General features: G+C 40.5%; 1 protein-coding gene across 1 annotated transcript in view; it reads left to right on the forward strand.

Annotated features, from left to right (window-relative positions):
• The first annotated feature begins 3157 nt into the window (after nt 1-3157).
• The window catches only part of LOC141824805 (FHA domain-containing protein FHA2-like), a 31378-nt gene continuing 20442 nt past the window's right edge, over nt 3158-14093 (forward strand). Inside the window, exon 1 of the mRNA XM_074712139.1 lies at nt 3158-3776. Coding sequence (XP_074568240.1) covers nt 3176-3776 — 601 coding nt within the window. The 5' untranslated portion in view covers nt 3158-3175. The remainder of the gene's footprint in view (nt 3777-14093) is intronic.

A 14093-nucleotide genomic window follows, 5' to 3' on the forward strand; every position in this document is an offset into this window, starting at 1 on the left:
ATTAATATTAATTTATCAATCAATTGACTAATTGGTAAAAAGGTCAATTGTTTGCTAGCTCGCTGAGAATCACAGAAGATGAAATTTATGTAAATATATATGCAACCAAATGGAAGGCACATGCTCTGTCGGAATTAGACGGCTCTGTGCCACCTAATTAATAATATAATTCCCCCTTCTCCATTTCCTACGTACTCTATAAAGACCGGAGTTGAGAGCAGCAGCAGCAGCATCTTTATACAAAAGGGCATTGGGAGATGCAGACCTCGGCCTTATCCTCCTCCTTCTTCTTCTTCTTGTGTGTGTTAATGCTCGTTGATCTCTCGAGCAGTGCCAGTCTTCGGCCGACCAGTGCGCCAGCTGCTGCCGGACGGCGACCGAATGCGTGCAATGAGACGGTGGAAGGCGGGCATGCATCATGCGAGGAAGGAGGTGCTGCTGCTGGCGCAATATCATCGTCCAGTGATGTGGAGTACGAGTTCCAGCTCGATTCAGAGATCAACAGAAGGCTCCTCCAGGGGACACAAAAGATTAGTGGGGGAGCCTTAAACAAGGATAGGCAAGTTTGTGATGTGGGCAAAGGCAAAGCGTACGGTTCAAATTGTGCAGCACTAGGACATGCAGTCACAGGAAGAAAGTACTGCCAAGTTAATGGAGTCTACCAAATACAGTGTTAATTCATATTTCGGATGTTAGTAAGCAAAGCAAGTTTATGAACTATTGTTAAGCTAAAAATTAATAATAATAATAATAATAATAATCTTATATTTGAATATATTTTTTTAGTTGAGTATTCAATTAAAATCGAATAATTAATCAAAATCGAATTGAACCGAATTTTTTTAAACTAACTGAATTAATCGAATTTTTAAATAAAAATCGGATAAATTGAACACATAAAATATCGATTAATTCAATTTTCGATTAAATTAATTAAAATAATCAAAATTTTTAAATATTATGAGATATTTATCAATTAATTAAGGATATATAAATTTACTTACTTATAAATTTATAAATTATTTTTTTATTTTAATTAATTTGATTCAGTTTAATCAAATAAGAAATTTTAAAATCAAAATCGAACCGAATTAATCAATTTTTTTTAAAAAAATTAATTTCTGAAATAACCGAATTGAATTTTGAAAATCGATCGATTTGTTTGATTTAATCAAATTTTTACTCACCCATAATTTTTGTAATATCCATAAATTTGGTCGAGATTCAAATCCTTGTCCTTTTTTATAACTCTTATACAATTCTGCTCCATTTAACCAACTCAGTTATATCTGCATGACAACATCTTATACTCTTCTTGACTCTCTATATGATTGTGTTTCATCAAACTACACCTATCTATTTATAATAGATTAAAAGATAGTCAATTAAATATATTTTTGTAATGTGGACCGAGCGACTTAATCGGGTCAGAGTCTTAACGTCAAAACTCAAAAGTGTATATCTACTACCCAAAGTGGTATATCTCGATATAGTTGAAAAAGTGCATCGAGAATTTAAAAATGACATGATCCATATCGTCTTATCATCACCCCACCAGTTCTTGTTCTTGCCCAGTCACAAGAAGAGAAGTTTGCTTGCTAGCTATATCTGAAACATGGTGCAGAAGAAGTATCTAGCTAACTATTTTGGGATCGATGAGGTGTTAAGGTCCGTGGTTCTCATCAATCTCATCCTTATCCCAGAGTTAATTTACTGGTGATTAGATGTTTATATTGAATCCATGGGTTTTTTATAATCCTTTTTTATTGCTTTCAGTAATAATAATCTTTGCAGTACATTAAACTACCGTTAAAATTTAATTGACGATATATATATAGTTAATTTAGAATTGAATATTCATCAAGTTGCATATAACTCAGACCACTATTTGGAAATTAAGTTGATAAAAGGATCAATTTGATCATAAAAGAGAGGAGAAATTGAATTAATTAATATTATCAGTCAATTGACTAATTGGTAAAGGTCGATTATATTGTTTGCTAGTTCGTTCGCTGAGAATCACCAAATGGAATGCACATGCTCTGTCGGCATTAGATGGCTCTGTGCCACCTAACTAATTAATAATATAATTCCCCCTCTCCATTTCCTACTCTATAAAGACAAGAGTTGAAAGGAGCAGAAAGCAGCAGCAGCATCTCTATACAAAAGGGCATTGGAAGATGCAGACCTCGGCCTTGTCCTCCTCCTCCTCTTCTTCTTCTTCTTGTGTGCGTTAATGCTCGTTGATCTCTCGAGCGGTACCAGCCTTCGGCCGACCAGTGCGCCAGCTGCTGCTACTGCTGTTGCTGCGGGACGGCGACCGAATGCGTGTAATGACACGGTGGGAGGTGATCGTGCATGCGAGGAAGAAGCTGCTGTTGCTGGCGCAATATTGTTGCCGAGTGATGCCGACGAGTTCCAACTCGGTTCAGAGACCCATAGAAGGATCCTCCAGACGAATCTGCAGGTCGAACCCTTAATAATTGACAAGGCATTTTGTGCTACGCCCATGGCCAAGCCATACACCAAAAACTGTGCTGCACTAGCAAATCTGCACGTAAACAGACTATGCCATGTTTATTCAACCTATTACCGCCCGTGTTAATTCATATTATGGATGTTGTAGTAAGCACAACAAGTTTATTTTACCTATTAAATGTGTTGTGTTAATTATATTATGGATGTTGAAATAATAAGCTCAATAATTCTATGCCCGACAGCGGGATCATCGTCCATCACGCGATCGCGAGCCCATGAGAGTTGATTAGTATCGATAGCCCATAAATTTCAATTAAAATAGCAATTCGGCGGTTTCCGACCGAATTGGAAAAATAAATTTTAATGGCGACGGCAAGGCGACAGCGGTTGGGGGTCAGGGGTGTCGCGCAATTAAAAATAACTCATATTTGTGTTATTTTTATAGTGTGTTATCCTACATTTACATGGTATGATTTTAAAGTTTGTCATTTTGAAAGTGCTTTTTTTATCAATCCTAACAAAGAAAAAGTATATATTAAAATTTAACGAAAAGTGTATTAAAATAATTTATTGAACGGATTTTGGATCCTAATTTGAAATTGGGTCGATCCGAACCCGTTAGCCGGTCTAATCAGATCGAACAAGCGCCACGCCGCATCGATTCTGGCCACCGCTCCTTTCCCCCTCTCTCGCTGCCATGGCCAAGGGCCGAAGCGGCGGCTCTACCCGCCGTGGAGGAAGTGGCGACGCCGACGAGGACGACGCCGTTGTGGGTTTCGCAAAGCTCCAGGGCGAGGACTTCGAATACTACATGCAGACCTACTCGATCTTGCTGGGCCGCAGCAGTAAGACGACGGAGGTGGATGTCGACCTCGCCTCCATCGGTAGCGGCATGAGCATATCGCGTTACCATGCTCGCATTTTCTACGACTTTCCTCGACGCTGCTTCTGCCTGGAGGTTCTGGGGAGGAACGGCTGCATCGTCGAGGGCGTACTCCATCAGCCCGGGTCGCCGCCCATCAAGCTCGACTCCCAGGACCTCATACAGATGGGAGAAACGAAGTTCTACTTTCTTCTTCCATCCCGATCTATCGTCGACGAGGCCTTCCCAGGGGACGCTGATGATGCGCATAATGATAAGGGGGAAGGGGAGGAAGAGGGGGAGGAAACAGAGGAGGAGGAGGGCGCTGCGCTTGCGGAAACTGGAAAGTTATGGAAGAGGAAAAGGATCGATTTTGGCGATGAGCATGTTGGGGCTGTTGGTCGTGAAAGGGCGGCTGCGCAGCCGGGACATTCAGGTCAGCAAAAAAGGTCTCTCTTATTTGGTTGTCTAAAAATTAGAAAAGTTCACTCTTATCCCTAGTACTCTGTTCTGTTCATGGGTCATTATTGGCCGTGAGCAATAGAAATCGTATATTTGAAGATTAGAGATTGCAGGAGATTTCTGCCTTACTATCAGAATAAGATGAAATTTCTTTGTTGATTCTGGCTTATTATCAGCATGCCATTATATACAGCTTTACAAGACTAAAGAAATTAGTAAAATTAGCCACACCAATGTTACAAATGGCAAACTCAAGATCTAAAGAGCGTGGTAGAATGTATCAGTAAAATTGGGAGGCATTTGTCTTGGATCTTTTAAATGAAAGAAAGTGTTGGAAGTGTCTAATTGTCCTATTTTCCAGTTAGAGATGATGACAAGGAAGACAATTGCATTGTTTTGATATTACTTAACAGATTGAAGATCCAATAGAGTTTATGATGAATGCCTCTGGCCACTAGACAGGCCTTAGGCTGCTGGATGAAGCCATCAACATATCATTTGAGTGCCATTTCAAAGTAATGAATCAAACTCTGAAATTATAGTTACGTGTCATGTAGGGATGTTTGACCAAAGCATATAGGTCCTATTTGACAGGATGAGGCCAATATTTCACTTGGAATGGGATGGTGAGTTAGAGCAAAAGGCTGTTGGCTGCCTTTGACTACAATTTTGCTAGAGAACATGCCTTTTACAGAGGAGTTATACCATTTGTCAAGACATTGTTTGGCGGAGCAAAACAAGATGCAACTTTGTTTGTTGGACGTACTTCTGAAGAGGGAGTTTGTTGTGTTCTTGATTAACCTAGAAATCTTATAGGTTTCATCTCAATCATAGATGTTGAAACTTTGTATGTCAGTCTCTTCTTGAACATAAATATTAACTCGTAGAAGCAATCACTTTTCTGTGCGTCAATGGCTTACCAAACAAGTTAGTTTTTTATCATTCCATGTCACCTTGGACGTAATTCTTTATATGACATCTCATCAACAATTATGCTGGAAATAAATTAAACCTTTTGCCATTGTTGTCCAAGAGAAAGTTGTGAAGTTTCAAGTCTCTCGACCCAACCTCAGCATTATGGAAATGGACTTTTACTAATTCAATTCCATGCCATGATCTTGGTGGTGGGTCAAGACTACGGCTACTCATTGAATTTAATGAATTTTTAAGACTTTGTACCATCAACAAAGCGCCTTCTTACATATGTCCTTTGACCAGTTCTTGATAGGTAGCGTTGTTCCAGTTGCATCCTTCAGTTTTTCGAAGCCTTCTACAACAATAATCCAGTTTTCAAAATCATTCATTAGATAGAACTCCATCCTACCTTTCCAGTATGCGAAATCGTTTCCGTCGAAGAATGGTGGTCGTGTGGTGCTATAACCCTCTTGGAACGCCATATGTTGCTCCGGTTGATTGTTAGATCCTCCAAAATGTACCGAGCTCTGATACCATTTGTTAGGATCGGTTGGTTCGCTAGAGGGGGTGAATAGCATTTTTCGAAGCTTCTTTGATTGTTTCTCTGCAAGAGTGTTAGCATAAGCAAAATATAATAGAGAAAACAATAGATCAACGCTAACCCGGTTTGTTCACTTGGTATCCACCTCCGCAGAGGTGACTAATCCAAGGATCCACACGCACGCACACACCCGCTGCACTATGAATCGTCTCCTTCTCGAAAACCTCGAAGGCGGAGAAACCTTTACAACCTTTTCGTTCTCCTCAAAATGATGTGAAATAATGTTTAGGAGGAGAGGAAGAAAGCAAAGAATCAGAGAACAACAAGTTCTCAAAAGAAGCACTAAAGAATAAAAGAATGGTAGAATTCTTGAGTTGATCTCGAGCAGACTTCTTTTATAATTCTTTGACATCAGTCGATTGCTGGCAGGGCCAGTCGACTGATGGCTTCAATCGGCAATAAAATCTTGCATTAAAGCGCATTAAATGCTTGCCATCTTTCTCCAACATTCAAATAGCAGTCGACTGATCCAAGACCAGTCGACTGGCATCAGTCGATTGCTGGCAGGGCCAGTCGACTGCCCAGTCGACTCCTGTCTTCCTCTAGCTCGACTGATTATTCTATGTGCGTCTGATTTATGAGCAGTCGACTGGTAAAGCTGAAAAATCCCATTTCAGCTTTTCTTGACCTAGACCTCGGCCTTCAAACACCTCCTATAGCCTCGTGCCTCCCTTGGATGCTCCATCATCCTCGCACTAGCTTGAGATGCTTCCATCAGCTTCGTCATGTCAAGTCTTTGCCAAGACTACCCACTTGGACTTTTCCTTGCCAAGACTACCCACTTGGACTTTTCCTTGCCAAGACTACCCACTTGGACTTTTCCTTTGCCAAGACTTCCCACTTGGACTTTTCCTTTGCCAAGACTTCCCACTTGGACTTTTCCTTTGCCAAGACTTCCCACTTGGACTTTTCCTTTGCCAAGACTTCTCACTTGGACTTTTCCTTCAAACTTGCATCACACATGTTAGATCACAAGTATTGCCTAACTTTAAACATGGTTTAGCCAAACATTGAAACTCAATGCACTTGGGGCAAAGATTGCACCAACAAGTACCACCACTCTATGGTGACGAGGACACAAGATACAGGCATCGATTGCGTACACTGCCATGCAGTCGCCATCAATATGATGGAAGTAGGGATCATAACCACCTATATCAATATACTACTAAAGGCCAGCTATAGACACGATAGACCCACATCATTGGGATTTACAATCGTTATCTGACGTCATGATGAGATGTTCATTTCATAGTCATTAACACCTACCAGGTAAATCAATAAGTGTAGGTATAGGTCATAATGATCTCAAGTCTCATAAGGAAAGAACTATAACACTAATGATCACAAACGTCATATCCAGAGTAGAAGCATAGTCAGGAATATTAATCCAAGGTCAACGGAAATAAAGTCAAGCATGATAGGAACATGATTAATAAAAGAAGTAGACAAATAACAGAATAATTAGCGTCAAGGTATCAAAACTACAAGTACTGTCAAAGGAATCATGCATTGAAAAGAGAATAGATCTGTATTGACCAAATACAGAGATTACCCACCTGATCAGAAGTCTGTCACCACTAGAACCATCAAAATAAGAGGCTCTGTGTACGAGGACCAATAAAATCAAGGTCCTTTGATCTATGCTCTAGATTCCCTCGATTCCAAATCAAGCCTTAGCTTCAATGTCTTCACTCCTCCCACTGTCCTATCCCACAGAAGGAACAGGTCAAATTCAAGCACACTGGTCACAGCAAGCATAAGGTTTAAACTTAAAACTCTTGGCTAAACCACACTAAACCAAAAACCGAAACACTTACCTTTGATTGATCCCTATAAAGCCCTAAGAAATCTTCGGTTCTTCTTCTTCCCCTTGCAATAGAACCAACCCCAATCTCCGGTCGGTTCCAAATCACAGCAAGAAGCTGTGGCGGAGATCAATCAGATTCAAGAAAATTGGAAGTTATCCAACCAATTTCATTTTAATCCCTAAACAAAAACCTAACTAGCTACTTCCCTCACCTCTCTGGTCCGGCGGTGGCGGGTTTGTGGCGTCGGCGCAAGGGACGGCGGCGACGAGGCTCCTTGAGGGTGGTGGTCTTCGTGTGAGGAGGACGGGAGGAGGCGGCGGTCTTCTCCAAGCAAGCGGCAGGGTGGCGTCAATCAAAGGATGACGGCGTTCCGGCGTCGGTGGCGTCGGCTCCAAGCGGCGGCGGTTGGTGAAGGACGCGGCGGAGAAGAAGATGGAAGGCGGCGTCGCGTCGGCAACAGAGCAGGCACAGGCCGGCGGCGTCAACCTGTGCAGCGGCGAAGAGGAGGTGCGGCGGTGCGGCAATCCGACGGCTAGAGGAGCGGCGTCGGTAGCAAGGAGGAAGATCGCGATTGAATTAGGGGACGGGCTACGAGATTCCTTTTATAACGAGGAATCACGTAAGTTGCGCTTTAGTCGGTGCAATTAACGGCTAAGCCGACTAAAACGAGGGTTTATCGGATCAAACCAGCTTAAAAACCTAGAATTTATTATACGACTGAACCAGTTACTGTAGCAAACCAGGTCCGACTTTGGTTCGCTTGGTTCACTAATCAAACGACTTCGGATTTGACCCAAACCAGTTTCATTGGATTCGTCTTCGCGAGACGAATCTTTTCATCTGGTTTATTTTGTCAAAACCTCTTCCCGTATGAACCAAACTAACTTGGTTCAGTTTGGTTCAAATCTTGGTTTGTTTGGTTCACTAACCAAATGACCTTCGATTTGGTCCAAACAAGTTTTGTTTGATTCGTCTCCGCAAGACGAATTTTCTCATCGTGTCTGTTCGACAAAACTCTCTTCCATCATGAACCCACTTAAACCGGTCCACTTAAAAACTGAGTCTTTTACTTGGTAAATTTCTAACTCTAAACTTCTAGGATATTACACGGCCACGAAAGAACACAATAGAAATTAGGGGTTTTCAGCTTTCCCCTTCTCACCCAATTTGTACTCTCGGGCACAGAAAACTCTTCTCCTCCTTCCCCTCATAGCCGAAGACAAAGAATCGAGGAGAGTCAGAAGGGATCAGGGCTTAAGGCTCCGGTCTCTTACTTCTTTGGTGGCCGACGAGCAGGCAAAACAGCAGTCGTCGGAGCAAAGATGGTCGGCTAGGAGAGCCAAAGTAGTCGGCAGAAAATAGAGATGCTTTCGGCCGCACAAAGGCCGTAATCATCCGGATGCGGGATCGAGATTGGGCAGAGGCGGGATCTTGAGAACACCTCACGCTATCCTCGTGTGCGGCGGCCAGGTTAATTGCATTCTCGCTTCTCCAGCGGCCGACCAACCGAGCGAACAACCAGCCTCCTGCGCCGCTCAAGAAAACTTTGTCGGTGGCAGAGCAGTATCGAGAGAATGAAGAATCGGGCTTCTTCCACCTTACTGCTCCTTGTGCTCGCGAAGATGGAGGAAGAGGCTACATCTCGTTTGCTCTCCCGTGACCAGGCGGCGCTCCACCGAACAAGATGAATAGGGGCTCACGCCTTTGGTTTTTGTCGCGGCGGAGAAGACCTACAGGACCTAAAATCGCGCGATGCTTTTAAAGGAGAAGCTACAGTGGTTTTTTTCACGACTACAGTGAACCGGTTGCAGTGAAGAAAACCAAGATTAGGGTTTTGAGTTGAACCGATTTGAGTTACTATAGCAAACTGATTTACTTTTTGGTTTGCTTGGTTCACAAACCAAATGAACTTCAATTTAATCCAAACTAATTTTGTTCGTTTCATCTTCCCAAGGTGAAGCTTCTCATCACATCCGTTTTGCCAAAATATCTTCCATTACGAATCAAACCAAGTTGGTTCAATTCGGTTCAAAACTGAATCATTTGATTCACTAACCAAACGACCTCTGATTTGAACGAAATTAGTTTCGTTCATTTCGTCTTCTCAAGATGAATTCCATTATTTTGTCCGTTGTATGGTTCAACCAAACTTTATTTCTCTCGTCCTGAGAATCCAATTCTCAAACTCGTTTTAAGTCCTTCGGAGAACTTGTTGTGCGTGTGACCCAATAGGTTTCCGATTATGTTGGCCGTCCATAATTAACCATTAATTACGGAACGATCATGAGTGACACCTAGTAGTATATGATGACCCCCAATTGATCAAAGAATCAACGATTGATTCCAGAACAGTTCTAAACCCTTCAGCAGCTACACTGAATCATGCCTCATTCCTTTTATCGTCTAATACCCGCTTGGTTCAGGACATGGTCTATGTGTCGGTCCCCACTAGGCTGACTATGTCACACCTAGTCCAAACTGATTTCTTGTCCTGTGGATTCAAGTTACTTGTACATGTGTCTAAGAGTACCGTACTCTTAACATGTAATGCTTTGGCCAAAGACTTTTAGTAACAATCCTGACAAGCGGCTGCAGGGTATATGTCTCTTTTTCCAAGGAGCGGTGAATTTGTGGGCTATTCAAACACCTTCGGACACTTCGACTTATACCCAATCATCTCGGGTCCATACCTCATCGGAGATGCTTGCTTAAGATGTCAAAGTATAAGCTTCCATGACCAAGGCGACTTGAATACCACAAGTCAAAGGAAACTCGCACTTAAGCTGCACTGAGATCTTCATTGACATATGTATATCGAACTATATGAAGTCTCAAAGCAGGTCACTCCAATGAACTGGTTACCTTTAATCGGCATCCACGTTTAACTCTCAACATCTAATGTCGACAGCAGTGAGATCAGCTGCTTGGCTAACCAAGGAGTTCAAAACGTACTAGTCTCGACAGAATCGATGATATCCGCTATCATCAATTCCTCGACTAGGGATAATTTCAATACGTTCATAATTACACGTGTAGAGATAGATGTTTACTAGTTGTGATCCAATCACAAATTCTCTCACGCTATGAATCGTATTGTGGATATTCAGTATTTGAGTTTAAGATCCAATCAAACACATATGGAATGTGCACTCAAATAGTGAATTACTATTTATCCAATAAATAGTATAACCGTAAGGCGATTGCCTTAGAACACCCCTCAAATTAACACTCTTGACCCTACTTGCTTGGACTTTGACCATGCTTCCTAGTCCTCTGACACTGCATGGATTTGCACCTGGTGCACTTTACCTACTAAATATTCTGCCTGATCCTCTAGACCAGAACTTGCCCTTGCCTAGCCAACAACTAGGGCTTTGTCTTGTCTAGCCTTAACTAGGACTTTTCTGTGCTCCCTATACACTAGATCAACTTGTTCGTCCAACCATACACTTAACTTGAACCTCGTGTAATTATCAAAATCAAGGTTCGATCATCTGGTGCTTCCCGTACCAACATGAATATGATATCAACACCTCCAACTCTAGATGTATAGATGAAATCATCTAACTTGGCCAGGTTGTTATAAAACATGACACAAAGCTCAACATTTACTATATGATCATAGTAAAGTAGTGTGGACAAACCAAAGTAGGTTATGATCTTGATGATGTCAGCACAGTGATCGGTGAAAAATTTCCTACTCAAGTCTCTAGCAGGCATGGGTATGAAGGTATGATGGCCATGCCTAAAATCCTAAGTTGGTTGGAAGGAAACCTAGAGTCTTGACTAGGTACCATGGAGGTGCTAGCCTTAGTGGATTTATGCTTAGTTCTAAATAGATAATATTATAAATGAAAAGTTAATAAAAACTAACTTGAAATAGATCAAGTTAGTGTCGTTATCTAGGCATAGTGTCGAGAAAGATGACTCGAAGTAAAAAAAACATGGGTTGGAAACGAGCTTTAAAACGGCTAAAAATTAAATTTTGAAGGATTTAGGAAGAGTTTGGAGTTGGAATTCGGCAACTGCTTGATAACCAATGAGTTGAAGTATTATTTTATGTTCCTATTGACATTTTTAATCCTCTCATCATAATAGGAAACACGGTCTGGCTGTGCCCCAATTTGAAACTCGATCGAAAGCCCACTCAGTGGCCAACACGGCCTAGCCATGCCCCTAGGCATGACTATGGCGCATGTGGCTGGGTTGACTTGGAAGAAGTCGATTCATTGAGAGATATATAAAGTCATTCAATATTTAGGGCATTGGGAGTCATCTTCTTCCTCCTCCATCTTCACCTCCTGAGTTTTTATGCTTACAAAGTGTTTGGTTTATTTCTCCTTATGCTTTTACATTACTTTCGATTCTGTTAATGCATTTCAATTCATTTAAATTCTTTAAATGCTTTATTTTATTTAAATGTTAGTGATATTTGTTCTTTATTTGGATTGCAAGTAGGTTTAGGTTAGATTAGCATGTCCTACTTTACGTTTGCATGTATTCCTTTGCAATCGTAGGTTAGATTAGATTAGAATGCTTTTCATTTATTAGCCTTAGCAATTGAATCCAAAACAAACCCCTCATTTACAATAATAAAAACCACCGAAACCCCAAAATATTTCATTTAATCTTGAGATTACCATTCGTTGGCTAAATTCCTCTAGAAAGACGATCCAGTCATTCCCTATACTAGACTAGTGTAGAGGGGCTCGGTAATTTGAATTGACTATCATCATAGTACGACATACGATTGTGTATCACACTGCCTCGGGTCGCCTATATAAAGGTTCTCCAATTGACTAGAGGGTGGTACCCTTCGACCTAAGGGGTCTAATCAAAGGCACTCATGAACGTTTAGATGAGCGACCAGAGGCTCCAATCAACAAGGTGTGTAAATTTTACCATTGTATTGATGATAGTTAATTTTGACTGACTCGAATTTGAGTGATCAGAGGGTTCCAAGCGACCGCACGTTGACTTTTCACCTACCCCAATCAAACTACTTTTGTCATTTTTGGGGTTAGGGTCTGAGCACTAAAAATGTTCCAAGCAATCAAAAAGTCAAAATGTCGACTTTCTATGAATATAATTCTATCTATGTTTTTAAGCCTAACGTAAGTCTTAATGTGCTACTTTGAAGAAATAAACACTCAAAAATAGTTTTTATATAATAAAGTTTCTTTTAAACATAATTTTTGAAAACTCCTTTTTGATATGTCCAACTTTTGGTCTCGAGGTTAGTTATCCATAAGATAGAACTAAGTCCATAATTTATAGGATCATACAGTCTACGGTATAACCTACGCTAAGTCCAAGTACATGTAATAAAAGTAAATGTATAACTTAATTATAAAGAATATTAGAGATAAGTAATTAAATAAGGTAAACATGTGGGCATGCTTTAGTTTCAACCTAGTCTAAGTAAAGTTGAGAGTTAGCTCCTCCTAAATTGGGGTCTAACACACCTTAATTTAGAACATGAGTTAGCATAGCAAGCATTAGCATGAGTCATGTTAACATAGTGAATATTTTGTTTTGGCATCCAAAAATATTTATTTCCAACTTGGTTGGCTAGGCTAAATAAGACTTCGGAACCCAAGTCATCTTACGTCTAGCATGATTATTTATAGTCAACAAGAATAAGTAAGAAATGTGATTTTGACTTAAGCTAAACTCAAGCTAGTCTTGTTGTATAAAGCTCATCGAGATCCAAGCATTATGGTTAGATACTTGGACCCTAATGTGAACTTATTCAATATTGATTTTAACTCATCAAATTGGATTTTAAAATTAGAATTCTCTTCCTTAAGCTTTGACACTTGAGTTGAGGTTCCAACTTGACTAACTTTGACTGACAAATCAAAATTAATATTTTCATTAAGGTCTTTAACCTCTTTAAGTAAAGACTTGACTTGAGACTTGTCCTTAGCTAAGGTTCTAGTCAGATATGAATTGTAGCATATAATTTTTCGGTGATAGGGTTAGTTGCCTCATTAGTGGACTCATATGAGTCATTGATTTGACTATAATCTGAGACTGGGTTGTAATCTGACTTGAACTAATCTGAGTCTGACTTAGATTCTAAAGAAGACTTATCCCACGTTGCCTATAGAGTTTCTTCTTCTTCTTCTTATTCTTGTCAGGGTCTTTTTGAAGAAGTGGATATTCCGATTTGAAATACCCCTTCTTGTTGCATTCGAAGTATCGGACATTTGTAGGGTTTCGAAATCTCCATCTTACGAACCTCCGAGAGAATTTATTCTTTCGGATCATCCATTTGACAAGATGAACAACTTCCAAAGATAGATCATCTTCATTAGTTGAGGGTCTAGATTCTGATTCTAATTCGATTTCTTCCTTAGGTTTGGATCTTGACTTTGTTTTACTTAGAATTAAAGTTGTACCCTTCTCCTTCCGATCAAGGTTTTTTGTGTATGAAGTTTGAAATCACAAAAAAATCATCTAACTTAATAATCGAAAGGTTCTTAGACACTTGGTAAGCATTGACCATGGATGCCTACAAGTAGTCCTCGGAAAAGCTTTTAGTGCGAACATGATCAAGTCGCGACTATCAACTTGTTCACCAATAGCATGGATTCCATCCAAGATTTCCTTGAAGTTGCTATGTAGATGACTTACTGACTCTCCTTCCTTCATCTGGATGTTCTAAAGTTGGCTAAGTAATAGATCCTTCTTTATAGTTCATGAATCGGTTGACCCTTCGTGAAGCTCGATGGACTTCTCCCAAAGTTCTTTAACTTAGATGTTCCTAAGTTAGACTGCATTGCAATGTGATTGTAGCCCTTGCAAATGATTGAGCTTTCTTCTAGTTGTTGGATCGAGAAAGCGTTAAAGGGGTGAATAGAGCGCTTCGTACGCGTTCAAAAATCATTCAAAAAAAGTGTCATGTAGCAGAAACGAAAAACCAATAAGCACACAAATGATGCATTTATTTTTTACTTGG

This window comes from Curcuma longa, chromosome 3, assembly GCF_044706935.1.
Source record: "Curcuma longa cultivar G26 ecotype Majalengka, Jawa Barat chromosome 3, ITB_CL_G26_1.1, whole genome shotgun sequence".
NCBI classification, from domain to species: Eukaryota; Viridiplantae; Streptophyta; class Magnoliopsida; order Zingiberales; family Zingiberaceae; genus Curcuma; species Curcuma longa.